This window comes from Ailuropoda melanoleuca, chromosome X (assembly GCF_002007445.2).
Source record: "Ailuropoda melanoleuca isolate Jingjing chromosome X, ASM200744v2, whole genome shotgun sequence".
NCBI lineage: Eukaryota > Metazoa > Chordata > Mammalia > Carnivora > Ursidae > Ailuropoda > Ailuropoda melanoleuca.
The window spans coordinates 8,392,225-8,418,753 of record NC_048238.1 but is presented as its reverse complement, the minus strand read 5'-3'; the positions used below and the strand labels follow the sequence as shown (position 1 = coordinate 8,418,753).

At 42.7% G+C, this 26,529-nt stretch overlaps 1 protein-coding gene across 6 annotated transcripts in view; it reads left to right on the top strand.

The window, feature by feature from the left end:
* The window catches only part of ARHGAP6 (Rho GTPase activating protein 6), a 477,667-nt gene that overhangs the window by 408,007 nt on the left and 43,131 nt on the right, over positions 1-26,529 (top strand). For all 6 annotated transcript variants that reach the window (XM_019795051.2, XM_019795050.2, XM_011219513.3 and 3 more), the window contains 3 exons: positions 14,051-14,122; positions 20,695-20,951; positions 23,028-23,223. In XM_019795051.2, the coding sequence (XP_019650610.1) occupies positions 14,051-14,122; positions 20,695-20,951; positions 23,028-23,223 (525 nt within the window). The remainder of the gene's footprint in view (positions 1-14,050; positions 14,123-20,694; positions 20,952-23,027; positions 23,224-26,529) is intronic.

Sequence of the window (26,529 nt, the reverse complement as noted above, 5' to 3'; positions counted from 1 at the left end):
CAAGTGTTTACTTTCTGGGCCCTAACAGGAAAACTTTGCTGTCTAAGGTAAGACGAAAGGAAATGACTGATTTCTGCCACAGTCAGGAAAGCATGTTCCTGCGGCTTCACCTATGGCTTCACCTCGTTATATTGTAAACTAAGTATTTAAAGCCGAATGATTGTTCCACAAGACAGAAATGCATATGCATGTCTTCTGTAGTGCTCCTTTCCCCCCTCATCATTCAGCTAATTGCTGATATCACCTTTGAGAAAGGCTTAGTTTATGTATTTTGAAAACGGTGTCATGGGCTGAGGAATTGTGAATGGTCTCAGAAAAGGTGGACAGTAGTCTGATACAAGGGTACCCCAATGCTTCAAAATTGCTATTATATGGCTTCCTTATAAAATGGTCCCTCACCATTGTCACCAGTGTAAAACCCAACTAAACAACTTGGTGAAATCAAGAAAATGGTATTTTTGATAGGGTAACATTCAAGCTGTCTTTGCGATTTCAATGTGGTTTGTGATTTCAGTGTTGATTTAAACAAATAAGGGCAACCTGATGGGCAAGGAAATGTACCAGCCCTGGGTGGGAGATCTGACTATCCTCTTTCTACATTGTTCTTGCTGGCGGAGTCCAGGTGGAGAGGTGATCTGCTAGAACTATTTGTCAAAGCCTTCTGTGTAAGTAAAAATGAAATTGAGACCTGGGGTAAAATCCACAAACTCCCCCAGGGGTGGAAATGGCATAGAGGAAGTCAACGCCACCAAATACAGTGGTCAAAGAATAATGTTAGACCACTGGGCTTAGAGGCCCTCGACACATATCTCTATAGTGTGAACTGCTGAGCTATGTATATCTTTTGTGTGTCCACACTCACTTTTTCTGTGACCTCCCAGAGGACTGTGATTTCCCCACAGTCAGGCTGTGTCTTATTTCTCTTTGAATCTGGAAACCAGGTAGACCGCCCCCCTTCTCTGCCAAATTCCACTGCCCCTCAGCAAGTCTTCGAGAAGTGAATGAATGCACGCACGCACACATGCACATCTCCTTGAAAATGAAGCTCCTTCCTCTCCTCTTCCCTAAGTCTCTAAAGAGCATCATCCATGCCTTTCTCTTCTTTTCCCCAGGATCCCCAGGAATGATTTTGAGACATGAGTGTTTCCCGACTGCTTCACCCCATGCCCAGTTTCCAACTTTGATTGATGGTCTCATAGGGTTGATGTGAGGTTTAAAAGAAGTAAGAACCATGGTGAGCTTCAAACATCTCCCGAAACTGTACACACTCTCAATGAAAGTTACCTGTCACCATCGCCATCATCATTGTCATCATCACCAGATCACTTTGTCTTGTATCTGCCCTCAGCTTGTCCTTATGTCTCACCTGAACTATAGCCATAGGTCCCCACCCGCTTCCCTCAATTCAGCGCTTCTCCCCGATTCTGCTCACCACACCTGGAACCGTTAGAGTGATCTTCAACCACAGAATCTACTCCTTTGTTGGAGGGGAAAAAAAAAAAAAGGACAAAACAAAACTCCGGAGGGCCCTGTTGCCAACTAATGTCACTGTCAAAGCCATATAGCACACTATTGCATAGAAAAGAAGAAACCCATTTTGTTTGCAGCCTGTTCTGAGAATGCACCACGGATTTATGTTGCTTTGTCTTGGAGCACTGGGTTTCAAACTCTTTCTCCACAGCCTACAGTGAGGAATACATTTTATGCCTCGGTCCAGGAAACGTATAAACCAAATGGTGCTTATCTTTATCAGAGATACACCTCGATATTGTCTCTAATGTTCTCTCCTGCCCTCTTCTATCTGATTTCTTTATCCTTTTCTAAAACACACTTGTCGGGGCGCCTGGGTGGCTCAGTCATTAAGCGTCTGCCTTCAGCTCAGGGTGTGATCCCAGGGTCCTGGGATTGAGCCCCGCATGGGGCTCCCTGCTCAGTGGGGAGCCTGCTTCTTCCTCTCCCACTCCCCCTGCTGTGTTCCCTCTCTCCCTGGCTGTCTCTCTCTCTGTCAAATAAATAAATAAAATCTTAAAAAAAAATAAAACACACTTGTCATGACCCACTAAGTTTTCGTGTTTCATAAGGGTTTATGACCCACAGTTTGAATGACGCAATATTGGAAGGCTGATGGAATAGAGAAGAGGCAGTCAGGAAGAAAAGAACACAAAAATCAATGTGGAAAACTTGTCGTTCTTGTTTGCTGTGGCTCTTAGGGCCCTGGGAAGGTGGATGGGGCAATGTTTCTGTAGGCCACAGAAAGGAACCTAGGTTGACCGTTGGCCTAAGTGTCTAGTCCCTTCTCTGTCTGGAACCTAACTGTGGAGTGCCGGGCGGGAGGCTTCCTTGTGCTGCTTCACTGCTCTCTCTCTCTCAATACCAAGCTAGGCGTACAGCCCGGAGGAGGCCGATACGTGAGGCTTTAGCTTCTCGAGAGCTAGAAGCCTTTAATGAAGGCTACAGTATCATGTGAAAAGTAATCTATGTCCTCCAGGATTTCCTAGTCAGTCAATAGAGAAAACACAGATCCATCAATTATATTAAAAGATAGAACAGTGGATGGCATTTATCCACGTTACCGATGGTGACACGTATAGATACGAGCTGTCTCGTCTGCCTAGCCCAGCAAAAACTGGGGAATGACGGAGCGGTTTCTCTGCAGGCTCCTCTGTGATTTTCTTCTTGGACGCTCCCCTCCATACCCCAGGGCTTGGACCGTGTCAAGTTCGCCCATGTAGGCTGCTGTATGATTCTGTTCTGCTGCAGAGCAGGCAGCCCGGCCTGATCGCAGGTGGTTCTTTAAGCCATAGGCTTTGTGCCTCTGTAGTCGTAAATGGCTTCCTTTATGTTCTCAGACCATAGTTTTCTCTCCAAGGTCTTGTCCCTACTGGTCACAGGTACTCATATTTATGTATCTTTTTTGGAGCGGCAGCTATTATTGCACAAGGCCTTGGCATCTTGAACAAAACTTTTGTCACTGCAGTTTCTGAAATATTCTGGCACCTTTTGAAGATGTGAAGACTACACTATTCTCTCTGTTGGAATCATGGCCCAAAAGTAAACCTGATAATTACAAAGAATGTCTCATCCCTGAAATATGAATAGGAGCTCCCGTTTTTGCTTTTCTTCTTTATTTCCCCATGGGTGAAACAAAGGCAAGTAAGTATTAACTGAAATTAAATACCAAGAGTTTTTATACCAGTCAGACTTTCCAGATCATTTGAAATGGAGTCCTCAAGATGATTTGCACATTGAATTATTTATAAAATTGTTACACATGCAAAGCTCTGAAAAAGTAGTGTAAGGGGTCTTCACTTAAGATAGGAGTGGACAAACTACTGCCCAAAGGCCAAATCCAGTCCGCTGCCTCTTTTTGTAAATAAAGTTTTATTAAAACACAGCCACACTCGTCTGTTGCTATATTTATAGTCTAAGGTTGTTTTAATGCTACTGCAGAAGAGTGGAATAGTTTTGGCAGAGACCATATGGCCCACAAAGCTGAAAGTATTTAATCTAGACCTTTACAGAAACGGCTTGTTGGCCTCTAATTTAAGAGGTTAATATTAATTCGATATAGTAATTTATTTTTTTATTATGTTATGTTGGTCATCATACAGTACATCCTTAGTTTTTGATGTAGTGTTCCATGATTCATTGTTTGCGTATAACACCCAGTGCTCCGTGCAATACGTGCCCTCCTTAATTTATAGTTATTATCTATGCAGTTGATCCAGCATGCCATTCTATTCATTTCAGTGTCTTCACTATATTTTGCAATAAGAGTGTTTTTTAATGATCAGACCTTTATAACTCTCAGATGTTTTAAGTGATTGTATTATGTTTGTGTTTGTATCTGTTTTTTAAAAGATTTTATTTATTTATTTATTTATTTGAGAAAAAGAGAGAGTGAGAGTGAAAGAGCAGGAGCAGGGGAGAGGGGCAGAGGGAGAGGGAGAAGAAGGCTCTCCACTGAGCAGGGAGCCTGACGCTGGGCTTGATCCCAGGATCCTGAGATCCTGACCTGAGCCAAAGGCAGATGCTTAACTGACTGAGCCACCAGGCGCCCTTAAGTGTTATTTTATATTTATATTATATTTGTATTATAAACACTTAAATATAACATAATTCATTGTATAATATAACTCATTGTAATCTGATTCATTGTAATCTGACCTCCCTCCTCTTACCCTCCTTATCGTAGATCCTACCCAACGTACACGGATTCATACTTTCCAGGGATCTTTCTTAGACATGCCTGGCATTACATGACAAGGCTGGTGCAAATATAAGTAGGAAAACACGTCCCACAACAAGAGTTTTGGATTATCTTCTGTTTAGATGCTTTGGCTGCCAATTATAGAAACCAAACCCAAAGTGGCTTAAATAATAAAGAGACTGATTGTGTTACTTTACAAGGAGCCCATGGATAGGCCAGTTTCAGGACTCAAGAATTTCTTCTTGGCCATAATCAGTGGGTCACTTTGTTCTTTGGCTGGCTTCCCTCGTTGTGACAAAATGACTGCAGCAGCCACTGGCATAACAGCCTCCATAGCAGCACAAAGAAGCAGAGAAACAGGGATTCTTCATCAGGTATCTTTTTAATAATAGAGGAGTATTTTCCCCGCCGCTTTCCCGTAGACTTGCCTCCCTTCTCCATCCCCAGAACGCAACGTCTGCCAGTGCCCAAATCCACAGTGGCAAGCACAAAGAAATCACCAGAATTTGGCTTGACCTCAGATTCCTTTGCTGAGCCTGGAGTGAGTACTCATCCCAGGATGCATGACCTCCGGGAGGGTGAGCACCTCACAAAACAGGAAAGAAAAAAATTGGTAGGGGACATAGTAAGATAAAGATGGATTTAGATTAGAAACTATTGGCATACATAATGGCAATGTCATCTGTCATTGCAAAGAAGCAATAGGGAAGAAACCATTCTTCTATCACATTTATTTGTTTTAGTGTCTAGCACGGGCCTTGGCATAGATCTGTGGCTCAGGAAATATATGAGACATTGAACGGAATGGGTTTAGAATTCAATCAGAGCACATTTATTTATACAGTGTTTCCATGTTGTAGAGAATTGTTTCCTATGTCTCAAAGAATAATCAAAACCAAGGATGGAAAAGGAAAGGATGAAGACCCTAATAGTTTTCATCTAATTACGTCATTTGTCCAGTTACTGAGTCTGTGAGAGCTGTTTTCATGGGAGCAACTGGCAGAAATTTGGAAGCGTTCCCAAGGCATAAAGTTTATGATTTAAAGATATTTGATTCCCTTCTTACTTGTTCACTATAAAACAATATCTGTCAAAAGAACATAAGTAGCATTGGTCCCTTACACAGATGAATCATGGAACACTACATCAAAAACTAAGGATGTACTGTATGGTGACTAGCATAACGTAATAAAAAATTATTATTAAAAAAAAAGAATAAAGAAAGGTGGGAAACTCCAAAAAAAAAAAATCAGACCATGTGTAGATACCGTCGTCTGACTACCTTTTCAACTTGAACTATAAGCTTTGGCTTTAAAACAAGTAATGATGAAACTTCTTTAATTTGGAGCTTAATTTCCTTAACAATCCACGGTATTTCTTTGGGATAAGTGATCTCTGTCTTTTTGTTCTCCTACCTGCTTTCTTTCCCTTATGAACCAGGAAAGAAATATGGCTTAAGGAAAAGACTTGCCAAAAGCCATTTTTCTTGCTCTGATATTTGGAAACTTCTGTCTCTGCAAATATAATGCCTACCTAGACTAAGTTAAAAACATTGTGTTTGATTTAAGGAATGTGCAATAAAAAATGCAAGTTCAGATGCCTGGAAAGACAGACTAGCTCCTAGCTTAGGGAAAAATAGCAGCAGGGCTGCCCTTTTGGAACATGAGCATATAGCTTTTTTTTTTTTCTTTACTCACAGCATTTGAATATGGAAAAAATGACAGCAAGTAAAAGATCCTTCTAGGGCATAATTTGATCATGACTGGTTATTACAGCAAGCGGTGATTATAAAGAACGCCTGGTTAAGGAAAAACCATCGTTGAGCTTTTCAAACCCATGGCATCCAAGCCATGTGATCTCCTTCCCTACCTTACATTTTGACAGAATAACAAGACATGATCAAGAAATCAAATATCTCATTGATTTTCTATAATAGAAAAATACTTGCTTTGAGGCTCAAGAATCTACAAGGTTTCTTTTTCCTCTTAAGGAAAAATTTCAGAACTAATTACTTTGCCAAAATATTTTACACAAAACGGAAAAGGTTTCTTAGCATTTAATTTAACTGCAAGCATGGTGACCTCCAAGAGCTGACTCCCTTTACAACAGTGGGAGAGACTCACAGAATGTTCTTATTTTCTGACCGCAGCTTTGCTAATTTCACCACCACTTCAACATGTAAACTACGAGGATTAGTACATTTCACAAGTACTTTGGGGAGCCTCTGCTCTGAGGAGAGGCATCTCTATTGCTTAAGAATGCCATAAATATTTTCTTCCCTGAGAAACATAGACATTTTGGAAACAGATTTTGAAAAATCTAACCCACAAGGTGCTAGCAGGCTAAAGAAACAATGCTTAATTCACTGGGGTTCACACCAAGAAAAAGGACTCAATCGCCCTGTTTCTACTTGCCTCCTATTGCAATCAAGGTTAAGGGAAGAACTGCTAAGGATAAGGTGATATATAAATGGAAACTTTGACCTATGAACTTGATTAAATAACCAATAGTCTATAGCATGGAAGATTTTTTAAAAATAACATGAAAAAAATATAGCGAGATCCAAAGTTGACCGAACAGTGGGACAAGTTTGGACTTGAATACATTGTTTGCCACTTTTTCCATGTAGACTGCTTTCTTCCAGAATTCTTATTCATCACTCTCTTAAACCCTAGTTCTCACCAAAGAAACTGTCGTGAATTAGCAATTTTCTCATCTTTTTTCACCAGTAGAATTCTTGCTTGATAAAGGGTTGGATTACCAGGAATAAGACATTAAGAGGCTTAGGATAAGAAAGGATCTCCTAGACGAAATAGTTACCATGTGATTTAGTGGGGGAAACCCCTACCAAAATTCAAAGGCCCCTGAGAAGCCTAACCTCGTCCTTTAAGACCGAACACAAATGTTAGCCTTCCCAAGCAGAGTTGGAGACTGCCTTCTCGCTTCTGACCTCCCACTTGCTAGATGCCTCCACTGAAGCATTTCTTCATTTCGCTTTAGTGAGGTTTCCATGCATCTGTCTTTGGCACTAAACTCTGAGTTTCTCAAAGGCAGAGATACTGTCCATTCACCTGGGTTCATAGCACCTAGCTCTGTCTCACCTACAACGTGGGCTGTATCAATGTTGGATGGAGGGATGGATGGAGCAGGGATGGATCAATGTATGGGGGACGAGCCCACTTTCCGGGGGGGAAGATGTTGTTTAAACAGATAACTAGTATAGTGTAAATAATATTCCCATGCCAAAGAGATCCGTCACGTTCTGCGGCGCAATATCCGGGGACAGAGAATACTTGTTTGCACACTGAGGCCAGATCGCCGCTTCAGCTCCTTTCCTAAATCTCTGCGGCGAATCCCAGTCAGCTCTCAGACTGGAGCATCGCACTGGTCCCATTGGGTCCCCTATCCTGGGCTGGCTGCCACGTTTCCTGCCAAGAAGCAGGGGTGGCCACTTTTCTGCTAGCTACGTCCCCCTTTTTGTCAGGGCTGCCCTCTCTTCCATTTCTCGGGACGGACTTTGCAGAGGCAACTCAAAGCAGTAGGGGCAACTTCAAGTCCATTCCACTGAGGATGGCGATGGTAGTAACAACTGGCTCCAACACCCAGCTGCCTTTTCCTGGGATGGGACTTTGCCTGGGGTTTTAGTTGCCCAGCTGTCGTCAGTCCTGCCGTGTTTTCAGTGTTGACTTATGCTCGCCAGATGAACTTACACCACTGAGATGAATCATTGGAAAACACTAGATGTGGGGTATGGTGCAAGGAATGGCCCTTAGGTGCTGGGGCCACTAATAATATCGTAACTTCTTTGACCTAGCTTCCTGTCCCAAATTGGAAAGACAGTATCTGGTTTAGTCTTTTTCTTGCCTTAGTCTTAGGAGTCTGTGGCTCGAGAGCCCGCAAAAAGGGAAGTGGATGAGACTAAAGGATGAGTTTGAGTTTCAGTGAGGGATAAAATACAGTTTTAGAAACATTTTTTTAAAAAGATTTTATTTATTTATTTGACAGAGATAGAGACAGCCAGCGAGAGAGGGAACACAAGCGGGGGGGGGGGAGAGGAAGAAGCAAAGCTCCCAGCAGAGGAGCCCGATGTGGGGCTTGATCCCAGAACTCCAGGATCACGCCCTGAGCCGAAGGCAGACACTTAACGACTGAGCCACCCAGGCGCCCCCTAGTAAACATTTTTATAAGACATCCACAGATTGTATATGTCGCCTTATCCACATTCGTACATATAATTTAAAAACTGTATTTTGTTTTATCAGGACAGGCATGGGAACTTGAAAAGTAAACAGATTTATATATTTATCAGTGTTCTCAGAGGCAAACAACAAGCACCAAGTCTGGATAACTTAGGCAGAAAAGGGATTTAGGGAACCTAAGAACTAGGAGGTGTCATGAGACAGTCTCGTTGGCCACCAATGAAAACATCACCAGGGCCGTAAAAACAAATCTGGTCGAGCCTCTCATCTGTCACTCCCTTTCCAGAAAACATGCTCCACCAGAGTGGCAGACATAACGGACACTTTATATTGGCCCAGACACGTGTTTCCTTTCAGATCAGGGAGGTGTGACTAGGAAGATTATTTCAGTAGTTTCAGCCAGGTCAGAAACTCTGACTTGTGAGTCCCCTTCTTGCCATAAAGTTGAGCTCCCAAGTCTGTGTGTTCCAGAGTACTCCAGTGAGTCGTGAGAGCCTCCACCTTCTCCCATGCTTGACAAACGAGGTTTCAGCATTTGCTTGAATATGTCCAGTACCTGGGAGAAAGGGCTTTTTAAAACAACAACAACTATTTTAGAATAATTTTAGATTTACAGAAAAGTTATAAAGTCAGTTACAGAGTTCCCTGATGCCCCTCAGCCATTCTCCTCTAAGGGTAGCATCTTATGTAACCTTGGTTCACTTATCACCATGAAGGAACCGGCATCGGTGCATTGCTAGCAGCCAAACTACAGACTTTGTTCAGATTTTACCAGTTTCCCCACAAAATATCCTTTTTCTGACCCAACATCCCATCTAGAATACCCCATGCATTTGGCTGGGCATCGTTTTTCTTTTCTTTTCTTTTCTTTTCTTTTCTTTTCTTTTCTTTTCTTTTCTTTTCTTCTTTTCTTTTTTCTTTTCTTTTCTTTTCTTTTCTTTTCTTTTCTTTTCTTTTCTTTTCTTTTCTTTTCTTTTCTTTTCTTCTTTTCTTTTTTCTTTTCTTTTTTCTTTTCTTTTCTTTTCTTTTCTCTCTTTTGTAAAAATAAATAAATAAATAAACATTTCTGATCTCACACAGTTTCTGGGACTATCACAGCCTGGTTGTTCTGGTTTAGGTTCCGGTCCATGAGGTTTGCCATCAAGCTCAGCCGGGGCTGCAGTCATCTGAAGGCTTGACTGGGGCTGGAGAATCAGTGTCCTGGCCCACTCATGTGGCTGCTGGCTGGAGACTCCAGTTCCTCACCACCACATAGCCCTTTGCATAGGGTTGCTCTTGACACAGCTTCCCCAAGAGTGAGGGATGCAAGACAGAAAGAGCAGCTGAGATGAAAGCCACAGTGAGCAGTGTTTTCTTTCTTGTTTTTGTTTGTTTGTTTTGTGAGGCAGCTCATTCCGTTGCAGAACAGCTCCATTTGCTGAGAAAACGGTCTTCCTATAAATTCCTCCTGGATTCATGCTCTGGCCAGTGGAGGGCTGGCCAGGAAGTCTCTTTATCCACCATGTTTAGTCCTCTAAAAAAAAAAATAAAAAAGAACTAGTGTCCCCTGAATCTTCCCTGCATGCTAAAGACGTGTTCATACATCCATTCATACAACTGTTCACCATCAAATGCTGTTCCACACCTGGTCGAAATGAGGACAAAATGCTTCATCCAAAGAAATAGAAGGCTGTTTATTCAAAGAACCTGCTCCATTCCTCTACCAGACGGAGTCTGGTAGAAACAGAGCCACAGGCAGACTCGCATTGTTTTCTAAATTGAAAGAAATTGTTATTTTTTTAAAGATTTTATTTTTTTATTTATTTGACAGAGATAGAGACAGCCAGCGAGAGAGGGAACACAAGCAGGGGGAGTGGGAGAGGAAGAAGCAGGTTCATAGTGGAGGAGCCTGATGTGGGGCTCGATCCTATAACGCCGGGATCACGCCCTGAGCCGAAGGCAGACGCTTAACCGCTGTGCCACCCAGGCGCCCCACGAAATTGTTATTCAACTGGCTATGTAAAAGCTCAACAATTTATAAGCATTTTTATATTTTTCTGCCTAAAACAGAAACTGAGTTTGGGTATGGATCGAGCATTGTGACAAGTGGAAAAATGTGACTCTTCTGGAGTTGGGTGTCATACGGTTTGAGCCCATAGCTGCCCTCTAGGTAGAGTTATGCACAGACCAGGGCTTCTCAACCAGAGTGATTTTGTCCCTGCAGGACATTTGGCGATGTCCAGAGACATTATTGGTTGTCACAACAGGGACCAGGTGGGCTCTCTGGCATCTAGGGAATTGAGCCTAGGGATGCTGTTAGGTACCCTACTGTGCACAGGACAGTTCCTCACAGCAAAGGGTTATCTAATCCCCAGCATCACTAGAGCCAAGGCTAGAGGTTAGATGCAGTCTCTAAAGGGCCACTTCCCATTCTGCCACCAAGTGTCTCTTTTATAGCATTTTCCCCTCGCTTTTTAACTGAGCTCCCCCCACTGCCTTTGAATTCCTTTGGTTTGTGTTCTCTGAGACTCTGTGTTTCTGGTCCAAGTCAATAGCGAGGCAGCTGTGGTTAGGAAAAGTAAGGGAGGTGCTGCCAAAAGGCATTCCTTCAAACTTCTCTCAGCAGGATTTTCTGAGGATTGAAAACAAGCTAGAAGCTTCCTTTGAGGCTAGGATGGAGGTGCAAACTCCAAGACTTGCCAGGTGTGCAGTGCCGGGGTTAGGCATCCATGCTGGCCAGGGGTGAGTGTGAGGACTGTCTCATTAAGTGAAAAAGAGAATGTTTGTATTTGTTGTAAGTAGCTAAGCATTTTTTAAATTGCAGGTCACTATTCACAAAGATCACTTTTTTTTCCCTATAAGGAGAGTTCAAGATACTGTTTGGAATCTTGGAGTTTGAAGTACATATTATCCTTGTGGGACTATGTAAACTCTCATGCTGGTGGGAATACAAATGAGTGAAACTAGTGGGAAAATGTTTGATGTTACCTAGTAGAGCTTAAGATTGCGTACATGTTGACCTGACAACGCAGCTTGTACGTATCTACCCTAGAACAGTGGTTCTTAGATTTGAGTGGGAACCAGAATCCCCTGGAGGGTTGGTGAAAGCACACATTGCTGGGCCCCACCCCCGAGTTCCTGAGTCAGTAGTTTTGGGGTGGGACCATAGAATTTGCAGCTCTAATGAGTTCCCAGACTGTACTGACACCAGTGGTCCCAGAGCCACATTCTAAGAACCACTGTCTGAGAGAGGGTCTTGGACATGGACATGGCAAGACATGTGCAACATTTGTCAAAAACATTGGTCCTGATAGTCTCAAGCTAGAAACAACTCAAATTTCCAATGAACCATGGTATATTCATGCTAGAAAGCAGTGTATAGCCATCAGAATGAGGGACCTACAGCTACCCACCTCACCCGGATGAATTTCCGAAGTGTTGTGGAATGACATAAATGAGGCAGGAGAGAATACCTGTAGTGTGATTCCATCTATGGGAACCCAAAAGTGGGAAAAACAAACTGCATTCTTTATAAATGCATCTGCAGATAGTAAAACTACAAAAGAAAGCAAGTGATTGATTACTGCAAAAATCAGACCAGTGATTACCTGGGGGGGGGAGAGGGAGGGAGGCACACAGGGGGCTTGGGCACGAGCAGTAGTCTACCTCTGAACTTGGCTGTTGGTGGTGTGGGAATTGGCCTCCTATTACTTATTTTAACTGTACATTTGTAGTTATACACATCTTTATATATGCTGTGTCTTCCAATTAAAAAGAAGTTTTAAAAAATCCTTCTATCTTAAAAGAAAATGTCCCCTATCCTATCTGTGTTCTGGTTCTTTGACAACTTGCTTGAATTTTAGGATCTACCCACTGGTTATGAAAACTAAGTCTCTTAAGCTTTACTATATAGTTTATTTTATTTTATTTTTCATTATGTTCAGTTAGCCAACATATAACACATCATAAGTCTTTGTTGTAGTGTTCAATGATTCATTATAGTTTAGTTATTCTTCTGGGTCAATGATTAAAATGAAGGAATAATAGAATGTATTAAAGAAATATACCTTTGTTACAATCAAATACATTTGGTGGTATGAACTAGTGATGAACGAAGTGTTACAAAGTAAAAGGCCTGTCCTATTTGGAGAATGGATTGAAATCTTGTGTTGTTAGTATGTTTATTGTCATACATTTTATAATAAGTTATGGGAGGCCATATAATTAATCATCTTCTGGACACTGGAGAGAAGAACATATACATAATGACAGAGATTGCTGGCTCTTCACCACATTACAAGCGACTTACTTAATGTCCCCCTATACAAGTCTCAGAAGGGTGCAGACTCTTATGAACTATGTCCATTTTGTGGGAGGAAATCATTCTTGCGATATTTCTTTGCTTTTTGAAAGAAGAGGGATTGAATGTGTCTGTTGATTATACTGTGATGTCTTTTGCCTCCAAAAATCAGGGGAGAAGGAGTTGGGAACCTCTGCAGCCCTGTGACGATCCTAGGAATGCTCATTTCTGGTTAAGAATGTGCGTGCTGTCTTTTCCTGATATCAGAGTCTGGCTTTTAAATTTGATTGAGCTGAGCCTCTTTCTGGACTGCACTGTTGAGTGTATCCTGTAAAGAACCAATTCCTAATCCTCCTTTTGAAACATACTTTTCCTTGCGGCACGGGCTGCCCTTCCCCTACCTGATCACAGTGCAGATTCCCAATTCGCGCCTCCCACACATTAAGTTGACGGTTGTGTAATCCTGAACTGCATTCTTGCCATGATGACTGGCAACGTTTTCTGATGACATCCCAGGAATTCAGTTGCAGCTGCCTACTGATATAAGTGGCATCTTTATTATTTGGAGAGTTAGCCAGACGTGCTAAGTACGTTTGTTGCAAGCACAAGCTGCTGAAGGGATACATGCCTTACTTATTATAGTGAAAACTTAGAAATGACCCAAATGTCCATTGGTAGAGGAATGGTTAATGAAATTACGGTACAGCTACACTATGTAATACTATGCAATCCCCCGAGAGAAAGTAGATCTGAATTTATGCACATGTGTCAGGGGCCTCATGAGGCACTCGATGTGCGTCGTCTCATTAAATCTCACAACAACCCCATGAAATTCCCATTTTGTAGATGAGGACACTGAGACTTGTCCCAGGTCACACAGTTAGTAAATGGTGCAGCACTAATTAGATCTGACTTCTCAAGACCCCAAATTCATTTCCTTATCCAGTTACACTCTACCAGCTTATAAATGTCAAAATCATATGTTCTGTTGGCTCTCGTCTCGTGGAGATTTGATTCCAGGTGACATTGGTTTGCATAAACATGAAGAATAGGAAGAGACTCATGTAACAGCAACAGCAAACATATCTAAGTATCAACACTAAATTAATTCTGAAGGAGGTAAGTTTCCTGTACTTTTCATGATTGAAACAAAATTTAAGAGCATACATCAAAATTCTTGTTGTGTGTACTATCCAAGTCAGGGATTTCCACGTAATTTCAGAGCCATTATTCTGTCTAAAATGCTGAATTATGAGTGAAGTAAGTGAGAAGTCATGCTTTTGCTCAAATGTAGGTATTGATAGTGTAAGATACCACGTGTATGCTTGTGTTTACAACTTTTCGTTCTTTTAATATTTACAGATGGACAGAAGAGAAAGAAATCTTTGCGAAAGAAACTGGATTCACTAGGAAAGGAGAAAAACAAAGACAGAGGTAAGGGACAGAATGAACTAGAGCGGATGCATCGTCCCTGGAGCATAATGGTTGAATTTGGTGGGGTTTTTCAATTGCATAGATTTATGCAGTTCAACTCTGTTATGCAAACTGGATTCCTACGATTGAATGTCATTAAAGCCTGTTTTGGTCTACGCTTTTGTGTTTGAGTGGCCCCATACTGAATTGATGAATTCAACTGGTTTGAGCAAAGTGTTTATGGTTCCAATTATGATGCTGGCCAATCAGCAAGGCATAAGAAGAACCTGGGCTGAGTAGCCATGGACAGCATCTCTAACACTAACCAGCTGTCTGGCAAGTCCCGATCGTTAGGCAGGGCAAGTTGAATGAGAAGAAGCTTGGATTCGCCTCCCATGACTACTGGAAAGAGACAGTCTCGTCCTCACGGGCTACTGGAGATGGGCCATTCTCAGCATTTTTATGTCAGATCACAGCATGCTTGTTTTTTGCCCTATATGTTTTGGGAATTGTTGATTCTCTCTATACTGTTTTGTGTCTCCTTCTATGTCTATTTAGGGAACTGACACATTTGCCACTCTTTCAGAGGTATTCGTGGTCATTTTTAACTAATATTCATTGAGCCTGCATGATGGGCACCTGGGCCCCATTAGCAGTACAACTCTCTGTGGCTTGTCTGTATGGCCCCATATGAGCTGACTGCTGAATGGTGTGGTTGTAGGAATGTATTCCCATTTTATGTGACATAATGAATGAGTGTTGAGTGAGGAAAGCCATATGTCACCTTGGAGTTCTTTTCTATGATGATTGAATTTCTGCTTGAGAAATAACGGGAGGCAGTAAAACTGAAGGTATAAAAATAAATGCACTGTGGTCAGTACTGGACAAGACCTAGTCCACACCATTGATCCCAGCCTCTACACCCATGTTGTGAACTGTGCCCAGAGTGCCATGACATTTAGTTCTTCGGAAATAAAAGAATTCTAAAGAATGGGGAGCCAACGTTTTACTTCCCTTAGAGCATGATTTCTCAACCTGGGTCTATTGACATTTTAGACTGGATAATTCTCTTTAAAAAAAAAGATTTATGTATTCATTTGAGAGAGAGTGTGTGCGCACAAGTGGAGGAGGGGCAGAGGGAGAGGGAGAGAGAGAATCCTCAAGCAGACTCCCCACCAAGCGCAGAGCCCCATGCGGGGCTCCATCCCAGGACACCGAGATCATGACCTGAGTTGAAATCAAGAGTCGGCCGCTTTACTGACTGACCCACCCAGGCGCCCCCAGACTGGATAATTCTTTGTTATGGAGGCTGTCCTGTTCATCGTGTGAGATGTTTGGTGGCATCTCTGGCTGCTACCACTGGATGCCAGTAGCATCACCCCCAACCAGAATATCTCCAGACATTTCAGATGTTTACCTCAAACTGGAAAAAGGGAGTTGAAAATGTGAATGATCCCTGCCTCCAGCTGTACAGTAGAGGAAGTTGTGGAACCTTTAAAATCCCCAGTGCCCCGCCCCCCCCCAGCCAGAAAGTGTGATTCCATTAGTCTGTAGGGGGTACTGGACATGAGTAATTTTCTAACGTACTGATGTGCGGCTTCTAAGATGAGAACTTGGGTCCATATTACCCAGTGTCCTCACCAAGGCACATCCTATCACAGCCGAATCTGCTGCTGGAATAATCAAGGCAAAGGGCATTAATTCTTGTCCAGCTACCTATCACTGTCTGATAAATTGTATTCTATTTAATCGATCCGTATGTTCTTACCCTTCTTTTTAAATGAATATCAGTAACCAGGGTAGCTTTTTTAAACTAGAGTCTTACTCATTCTATTCCTGCCATCCATCACCTTTCCTCGCTAGATTAGAGAAATTCGTAGTGTTTACAGAGAGTATTAAAGGGAGCACTCAGACTGGCATTAGTAATGTGTATCTGTAAAGTTGGTTTACTCGAGGATGATGATACTGATCTTAGGACTGAATACTCGTAATGGAGACTTTTAGCGATTCTTCACCAGTGCTCGTTGCAGCTAGACTAAACAGAATGAGCGTTTTTGCAGGAGATGATTGAGTCCCTCAGCAGAGAGAGATGCATGTGTGCTTGCTTGGGTTACAAAGCAACAGGAAGCAAGGATGTGAATGAGCAGAAAAGGAAGGGCCGGGGGAAGTGATTGACCAATGTGTACTGGGCCAGTATACATTTTTCGGGCCGTATCGTATTTACGCATTACATCTCAGGGAAAACTTGGCAGTGTTCTATAAGGCTGTACTGGTTGCTGGCTGGAAAAAGGAAGGCAGGTTCTGGTGGTCCAAAGAAAAGACACATTGCCTATCCAGCTAAATTAAGGAAAAACACCAGGCTTCCTGGCAAAAGAGGATTTTTTTTTTCTCTTTTAAAGTAGCGCTGATATTTAAAAAGATGTCCTGGGCTTAAGTGAAGCTTAATTACCTGGCGTCTCTTCTGAACGGAAAGTCCTGTCTATGTGCACACATCCATTACACGCCACCCTGGGAAGCAGGGCGGGAGGGGCCAGCGTGCAGGTCTTGCAGAGCTGTAATGGTTCACATTATTTTCTTCCACTTGAATATTAACATTGGGGTTCCTAACAGCTGCACATGTGGAAAATGATAATCACTGAAGTCCAAAAGTAAAAGAAGGAAAACAGGAAGCTCTCAGTGACCTCTTGGGTTAGGTCATCTAAAAATAAATAGGAGCAGCGTTTTAGAATCCAATTGCTCTCCCAATAAAGAGTGATTCATTAAGTGTTTGATATGCTGCTAGATTAATTGATTCAATCAGAATGAATCATGTCCTGTATTTTATTTAATTGCCTTGACATCAAACACAGCAGATCATGTGACACTCCTGTGTCCCTCCTGCCACTTAAGCCAGTGCCCATATGACTCTTGAACTCCATATGGAAACGAATTCAAGATGGGTGCTGGGTTTGATGAAAACATATTTTCATCCAGAAGAGTTCCAAGTCCTTAATTTCTCTTAGTTAAATTACTTGGCAACCAAAAAGCACTTTTTAAACTTTCAGAACTTCAGCAAATTTCTTTCGTGGGTCAAAAAGAAATCACTTTTGGGGAAAAGATTTTAAAATAGCTACTTTGTTCCAGTTCATGTGGTTCCTAGTCAGAGCGTAGGGGGACTAGGGTTTACGGTGGCACACGTCTGGGAGATAGGTTGCTGTGTCACGGGATATTTCAGACCATGCCATATACTTACTGGCATGAAATCTGGGGACAGTTCAGGTCTGGCACCTTTCTTAAGGCTGAAATAGTATCATGCCATGTTTTATTGTTCCTCAGTGTCCGAGTATGTTACCACACACCAGCTATGACGTAACACTCAATAGGAGTAGTTGATACAACTTTATTTTGCATCATATTAAATAGCAGTAGAAAAATCAAGTATCAGTTATCACTATGTAGAAATTCTCAAAGAGAATGTATCGAATGCTGTCTTTGAGTGCGGTTACTGGAGATGAGAGAACCCCGGGGGAGCGTGATCCCAGGAGAGAATAGGAAGGGGCCGCCTCACGCAGGACTGCGTGCACCCCTGCACAGTGTTTGGGCTGCATGCTGAGAACGATGAGACACCATCGAGGTGCATTAAGGAGGGCACATCTTAATAGTGTGTTTCAACAGATCGCCACACTGCAGTGTGGAACATGAACCTGGGAAGGGGGTTAGACAAGAGTGGAGAGAGGAAGCCTGATTCTCGAGGTGGAATCCCTTCTGGTAAGGACAAGGGCCAGGATGGGACCAAGGGAGTGAGTGGAAAGGGTGGCATACAGGAAAAAAGTAAGGGGAGAGGAGACGGTCAAAGAGATGGGAGGATGGAGAATTAGATGGGCCATTTAGGTAGACATCCAAACTGCCAAGGGTGATGGTAGCTTGCGGGTCTGACCGCGGGTCAGTCAGTGCCAAGAAAAGAGAGCAATGGGCAGGAGACAAGAGGAACCTGGTGAGAGTGGGTTTCTGCCACACGGTGGGAAGGTGCAGATCTGGAAGTGGCATGCCACCTCCTGACCCCACAGTTCCTGGGCTGGGAGAGTACGCTGTTGCTACTAATGAGCACAGCAGGAGAAACAGTCTCCTTGATGAACACGACTACAGATTAGAACATGATACACACTGTCCCTGGCCCCAGAACACGGAGTCTTGGGAAATGTCCATCTGGTTTTAAAAACCTGTTATCAACTGTATTAGCCACTATCAACACAGAGTCTCCAGGGTTTTTTCCCCCTGAGAGAAGAGCTTTGAACCTATGGATAAGCATGTGTGCCCAGCATTTTATTTACACGTGAGGAGGGTTTTGCTAAATAAAGTTGTGATAAGGCCTCAATTTCATGATAGCCACATATTGAGAAGCAGTCATAGTCAAGGAATCCTGCCTAGAATTTTCCTGAGTCTAGATGCTGCAACACAAGTTTAAGGCATAGAGAGGTCTTCTTTCTGAAGCTTGTAAGGGTTCTCAAGAGAAAGCAACAAGAAACAAGAGACCACATCAAAACTCTATCACTGAAAGAATAAATAAACTCAGCCAGGAAGGAAAGCCTATTAGGGAAAAATAAAAATCTGTTGGCAGGTCATCTCTTGAGCGAGAATCAAAGAGAAAGAAAAATCGGGAAGGATGACTTCTTGTATCCCATCTGTTTAATTTGTGTTCAGTTATTCCAATTTGCAAGGAGAGTGCAGACTTTGGGCCATTGAAAATGACAGATCCCAAAGGAAACCAGTTTTCTTCTTTTTTCGAGGGATATTAGAAACTCTAAATGAGTCCGATTGGTTTCCCTTACGTGGCAAAACTGGCTAAGAGAGGAGTCAGTAGTCCCCATCTCCTACGAAACCCTTGCAGAGAGCATGCCTATGTGAGCAGACACGCGTTGCTCGATACATTTATCACTGTCCTTTCTGCTGTTGTTCCCCCCCCCCCACAGTTTTTGTGTTTTCCCCGTAGCTGTCAGCCTTGGCATCTGCATGATTCTAGACTCTCCCCGGGTTTTCTGCCACAAGACTCTTTGATTATTCCCATAGACAACACAGCGCTGATTTACACCACACATCCCAGGGTGCACGCACGTGGTCTGGTACTCTAATTGTGCTAGCAGGTGGAGATGGCCTTTTATCAATAGTGAGTATTGGATCTTGCTACACCGTCTACATCGATCACTCAAAAACATGCCGAAATTTTTGTTTGTGTTATTATCGTATGCCACCTAGTTTGTTGATAGAGAATGGTAAGCATACTCTGAAAATCCCAATATGCTGATATTTTTATTTTTCACTTCCAAACAGACTGCGTGTTTTGATGGGACCAGAGGCGCAGACTTCTTAAGTGCCATTTCTGCTTTTAATGCAGACTTGGACGTTAGCCCAGTGATGTTAAAATGTTGCCGTGGATCAAGGAGGAAAGCCTTTTAAAGCCTCTTTCCACCTGATTTAAAGTTAGCCTTTTCTTTCAAAGAACAAACAACCCCTAGAATTGCTTTCCCTTGATCATTCTGGTTTTATTCATAGGGGTTATAAAAACAAAGGGGAAGCTAGACTTCCATATTCTGCTGCTAGGAGATGTAATTTTGAGTCTAAAAGAAATAATGCATTTAATTTAATGATGAATGCTTTTCAGCATAATAGTGCCCAAAAGAGGCCTGGCCCTAAGGATCAGTGTGCTTACTGCAGCGACCCGGAAAGCAACTGTGTGTCCAGATTTCTGCATTATGCTCCTTCCCCCAAATTGTCCTTAGTAGAGGATTGAGCACTTTGTATCTTGGGCCCTTCACTGGTTATGTAGTGGTGAGAGTGTCCTTCTGGTGCGGCCCGCAGAGTGGCTTGAGTAGACAGATCATGAGAGCAACAGCCCCAGCCCAGCAACAGGAGGCAGCCTGTGGGGGACAAGGGCAAAAAGCAGACAGCCCCCAAGCTGCTCCCCTGCCTCTCAGGTCCTCACTCACGTACTGGCTCTTTTACTGGGAACCCCAAAGCATATCCACGTCACTGAACCTCAGGCTTGGCTCTGTGCATCTCTCCATTATAGCCACTGAGAGACACCTGTGTAATTATTTACATATCTGACTCCCAGTCCCCCACCCTCCCCTTACTCTGGACCCTTCGAGAGGAGCACTACACCTTTTGTGAGCTTGTGCTCCCCTCGTGGTAGCTGTTCAGTGAGTCCCTGTGGAATAAAGGGATGCACGCAGCCCTCTCACGCCTTGTAAGTTCAGAGGGCTCTCGAGACACATAATTCAAAGACTAACAGTTGGTAAAATTGTGTCCTTGCTATCAAAAATGTCACATTTCTCCATAAAGTTATTTCCTTTAAAACATACTTGAGATGTGTGGGGGAGAAATTAGAGGCCTAGATGTCTAAAAACCCGTGTTCTTTATACATACCGGCCTACTTGATAGTAATAGAAGCTTCGGCCACTCTGATACACATGAAAGTCCTCCCTGTATTTTGATTGAAAAATCAGTTCTTCAGGAAACAGTCATCTGAATACACCTGCCCTCGAGTCTGAAGCATGAGTGAGAGCCTTCACTGACCCAGTCATGTCTGAAAGTGAATGTTTGTTTTTTGATTCCAGAATTCATCCCGCAGGCATTTGGAATGCCTTTATCCCAAGTCATTGCAAATGACCGGGCCTATAAACTCAAGCAGGACTCGCAGAGGGACGAGCAGAAGGATGCGTCTGACTTTGTGGCTTCCCTCCTCCCGTTCGGAAATAAAAGACACAACAAAGAACTCTCAAGCAGTAACTCATCTCTCAGCTCCACCTCTGAAACACCAAATGAGTCAACATCCCCAAACACCCCAGAACCGGCTCCTCGGGCCAGGAGGAGGGTGAGTTGGCCACTACTTTCTCTGGCACCACTGCTAAAACAACCAAAGCATTACAAGGTTATTCTCTGAGTCTCTGCTCTTGTGAAAACTGGAAATGGAGTCCAGGGATCTGTCAAGGACCCCATTCAGGGACAACGTGCCCCGGGCCATATGGCATGTGACACAGCCTCAGAGCCTTTTCCTGACCGATGTTAGAGCTGCTGGGTGCCCCTCCTTGGTTCCCCATGTGTGTGCCCCATGATGTCCTGAACATTCTGCAACATCACTGCTGACTGTGCTCTAGTGTCATCTTCTGTCCTACTACCAGACTTGCCCTCGAGACTGTGAGGCTGGAGGGCGGGGCCAGGTGGTTTTGTTACTCTCTTCATCTCTAGTCCCAGAACCACGCCTGGCCCCCCAGTGACCTGGCTGCCAGTCCTCATAAGCAACGAGATGCTTTTTATCAATGGAACTTTTTTTCACAAGAAACCAATATATATATAATATATAGTATATCATGTCAGAGATATATCATATATCATATATATATAGAGAGAGAGAGAAGGGGCACCTATGTCCTCTTTCAAGCCAATACTGCAACAAACATGGTACCCTGTACTAAGTGAGCGCTATGTTCTAGGCACCGTGTTGTTGTTTCATGTTTCAATCCGGGAAAACTGAGTTTTCAGGCAAACTGGTTGGTGATCAGCTGAATCAGTTCATAAGCATCTCTAAAATTTCCTAGGTCACTAGGAGATCTGCCCTCCTTTTCCTCTTGCCTGGAGATCCCCAAATCTTTGCCACCTCCAGCCACTCACTACTGCCCTAGTCAAAACCCCAAACTCTTCCCACTTAATCAACATTTGAGATCTCTTCAAGATAAAGGGGTACCTGAGCCACTGCTGTTTTTCAAGGCTTCAGCTATGTTTACAAGTGGAGAAATGACGACTTTCCAGGATATTTAAATGTATGTGATGGAACTGTTCTTGCAGTCTTATCATCGTCTCTCAGCCTGCGTGTCATATGGCCATAACAGCCAAACTCCACATGTGACCTTTCTGGGAATCTGGAGCCCAGGCAGCGGGCCTCCCAGATGCCCTCTCATCTGTCCAGACCTTGCTAGGATACCAGCAGCGAACCCCTTCCTCTCCGCTTCCCCTCCGTGGGGGGTGGAGGGGTTAGCTCTGCAGACACAACCGATGCCCTATTCCCCTCCACTCGGCCTTTACCAGTCCCAGCATGCCAGAGCCTTCCTTCCACCTGCCAGCACCTCACCCCTGCCAAGGGCTTTCTCTGATGGCCAGAGTCCCCCACCCATGCAGGTGATAAGCAGCAAGTGTGGAGACATTGAATGTCACCTCCCTGCCCCTACCAGAAGTTGCCCTTAATCAATGACTCTTGAGGCTTGTGGTATAAATAGCCCAGCATACTTGCTCCCGAGCACAGTTAGCTCTGAGGTGCTTGACCCACACGATCTCCCAGAGGTCCCCAGGGCGTTTGGGTACCAGCTGCCCATGGGCTTGTCATAGGCTGGTGATGCTGTTCACCCACTGCTCTCCCTCCCCTTTCTTGACCCGCCCCCCCTCCCCCCGCCCACAGCTGGCTCCTGGGACCACATTCCTGATCAAGTTCTCTGTGCCCTGTCTGGGGAACACCCAACTAAGACTGTTCCATGGAATCCAATGTTAAACATCTGCTTCCTAGAGTCATAGTTGAGATGTTCGGTTTTCTTCACGAGGCTTCTCTGACTTTACCTCATTCATCGAGCGTGTGATTTTTTTCTTGTTTCAAGAAATGAAGTGGTTGGGTCAAAATACTACAACTCTATGTCCGCCCGCTCTCGTCTTCCATTTGGCGAATGTTGTTTGTGGGAATTGTAACTGCCATTCTCTTACCCTGTTGTGGTAGTTTCCTAACTTTTTCAAGAGGCGTTTGCTGTTTTCCTTTTAATGTACGAACGGCATGATTGAATGAAGCGACGTTATTTCAAGGGTGACGCACAGTCCCGGGCAAAAGCATTATTAGCTAGCATGCGAGGGAACTTGCTCTTGTTGTCTCCATCCGCGCTCTTTGTTCACGTCTGTGTATGATTTGCAGGGCGCGATGTCAGTGGATTCTATCACAGATCTTGATGACAATCAGTCTCGACTGCTAGAAGCTTTACAACTCTCCTTGCCTGCCGAGGCTCAGAGTAAAAAAGAAAAAGCCAGAGATAAGAAACTCAGTCTGAATCCCATTTACAGACAGGTCCCCAGGCTGGTGGACAGCTGCTGTCAGCATCTAGAAAAACATGGTAAGCAGACTTGTCTGTCAGCAATCAAGTATGAGAGACTCTCATTTATTCAAGCTTCGTGGATTTAAGCACCCAAGTTCAATGCTTTGTTCGTTTGCTCAGACTCTGGGCTGAAATTTCCTTTGCAAAGAGAGTTTACAGATCTGAGTGTTTGCTTTGGAGAGTACTAGGCTAAACAAGATTGCGGGGGACAAAAATCAGGTTGATGGTGTTTAGGCCTCCCAGCACCCAAGGGTCCTCAGACGTGAGCCTGGAGGCCAAGATTTGTTGGGCTGGGTCTGTCTCCAAGCCTCCCTAATACAATGTAGGTGTTCAATAAATATTAATTGCACAGAATTATTTTTTAAAATAGCTTAGCAGTGAAGGTGTTCAGTACTGCTAATATGTAAATTCAGCCTGAATTTCACCGTGAGGTAGAAAAACAGACTCATACTTTTATAATTATAGTGTCGCCCTATAAAGAACGGAGGGAGTGAACTCTAAGCAGTTTAAAATTCTACTCTAATCCTGCAAAAATCCAATGGCAGGCTGAGTAACTGCTCATGTGAAAGAAAATTTGGTATGTCTTTCTATTTTCTTTTTGAAAATGAATTTTCATGAATTATAATTTGTAAAATAGCATTTCCTTTAAGCTTACCGAAAAACCGGACAGTTATTTCTTTTTTGGAATGGTTAGCATGCAGTGTAGGGCCTAAAAGAAAGAAGATTATCCTTTCAAGGACCTGATTCTGCTCCTGGTTACCATGGTGTTTCGCTTCAGAAAAATACAAGACATATTCAAATGCAAACGGATATTCATCTTGGTCACTTGAAACCAGTGAAAAAAGAGCAAGCCTCAAAAATAATTCTTTCGTGAGACTTTACTTGCCCGTTTGGGAAATGGGTAGGAGAGAATTTGAGCCACTTTAGCCTTATAAACATTTGTCAAAGATCTTTTCATTCCCTCCACAGTTGGTCTTGGGCAGTTATCTTGACTCCATCTGTGTCTGTGTGGGAAGCACCCTTTCCCACTTACATTTCACCCAGATGCTTTCTGTACTATTAGCTCAAATTTCTTAAGCATCCTCAATTTCCCAGAAGCACAAATTAAAAAAACAAAACAAAACAAAAACCACCACCACCACCACCAACAATGAAACAAGACAATATAATGGAGACTCAAGCCCTATTCCATTTCTGGGATTTGGGCTGATTTTTAGGATGGGGCTTCCTGCTTATTCTGCCCGCCCTCTTTACTTGAATTCCCTAAGCCTGAGATCCAGGTGTTCTGGGGTCACGTTTCCATTCCAGTTTCTGATGAAAAGGAGAGAAAGGTGATCGCGTCGATTTCTGGGACAGGCCACAGCAAAGTCACGTTCCTTTGCCAAGTCAATGGCTTTTTGGATGTACGCCTGTTTTTATCAGTGTCTTAAGTCAAGGTTACTAAATGCCTAGACTGTATCTTCTCTTTGAGGAAAATTACCCTATAGCGTATGCGAGAGAATGGCATTGGCCGTCCAAAAGCTGTCAGTTACTCTACCTAGAACAAACAAGCAAACTAATACATATTCTAAAAACTTAAAACAGATTCTAACTGAGATACATAGGAATTATAGCACTCGATCACTAACTCGTTATTTTTTCAATTACAGTCATTTTTGCTGATTGAAAAAGTACTCTAATTGAGGAAATAATATCATCGAAATGGGCATTTCTGAAGAGTCTGGAGGGATTCAGCCAAATGAATAGTCCCGCCTGTGTAGAAAATGCCCTTATGATACTTCACTGCTGTAGAAAATTCAGCTCTTCAGAAACCATCAGAAACTAAGAAAATAAATGCAGCCAAAATTAAAATTGCTAACACCTGCTATTATATTAAAGTTTTCTCTGTTGTGCAAAGGAAACTCATTCAGTTCAATCAGGGTCTGTTTCTCTCTATATAATAGATGCCAGATATGATTCTAAGAACTCTATATGGATTAATTAATTGAATCATTGCATAACTATTCAGGCAGGGTACTCATTATGCTCCTTTTGCAGGTGAAAATGTATAATTCTGGAGTGGTTCTAAATGGCTCGATTATCCTGTTCACAAGCTCCCAGAGAGGTAGGAGCAATAGATGAGGCTAGGGGTCGGCCTCACTTGTGAGGCAGACAAACTGAGGGCAGCAACGAGGAGGTACAGAAGTCTTTTGAAAATAGATACAGAGCAAAATCCTACCCAAGGGCGAGCACCAACATGTGATTATGCAAATCAGCAATCATTAGCCTCTCACCATGAGTCTCTCAAATTATTCTGGAAGTTCAGGATACCATGTATAAGATAGAGAACTGATAAATGGGGTTTATGGATTTTTAATTATATTTATAAATGAGTTTGTAATTATAGATGCTATCTTTTCTAACTAAAAAGCCCTGGAAAACCAACCAAAAAGGGATTATACTTAATACATAAGGTGGCAAGACCCTAAAATAAATATACAAAGAGATATCTATTTCCTATGTAAAAGCAATAATCAGTTATATACTCTAACAATAAAATAATTCATTCATATTAATATCAAAAATATACCCAGAATATCTGTAAGAAGAAGCAAGAAACTTCTATAAAGAAAACTGCAAAGTTCTACCAAGAGATCTAAAACATGATTTAAACAATTTAAGACGTTTGCTTTGGTTCTGGGTGAAAAGAAATAATGTTATAAAGATTATGATTCTTTCCAATTTAATTATATGTTGTACTAGTCCAAACTCTCGGTGGCAACAGAGAGGAACCCAGATAAAATTAGATTAAGCAAAGCAGTCCCCCCGCCAAAAAAAAAATCCTATTTAAATACTGGATCCAGGATTCAAATGATGCTAAGAGATCATGAGTCTGTTTGCTGCCTTTACTCTCAGGCCAGCTCTCTTCACGTGCCTACAAAATGTCCGTTCGCAGCTCCAAATCAGCATCGCCCTCATAACTGATGATCCCAAATGAAGAAAAATGAGCCACCAATGAAAAAATAAATGTAGTTGATGATCAGTGGCTCTGATTAATGGTTTGCATAGGAAAAGGAGAGCCGTCCAGACATTCTGTGCCCCTGGAGGAAGTACGTAATACTTCTTAGGAAGTATTCTTGCCCCCCCCCAATCAAACCTGAATCAAAGAAAACTCTGGCTTAACTATGTAAAAAGAAAAATACACACACACATACACATACATGGAGAAAAGGCTAGATAGAAATATAACAAAATATTAAGAGTGGCTATTTCTACATCAGGTATTTTTTAAAGTACATTATCTTTTACATTTTTCTGTACTTTATAGATTTTCTTTAATAAGTA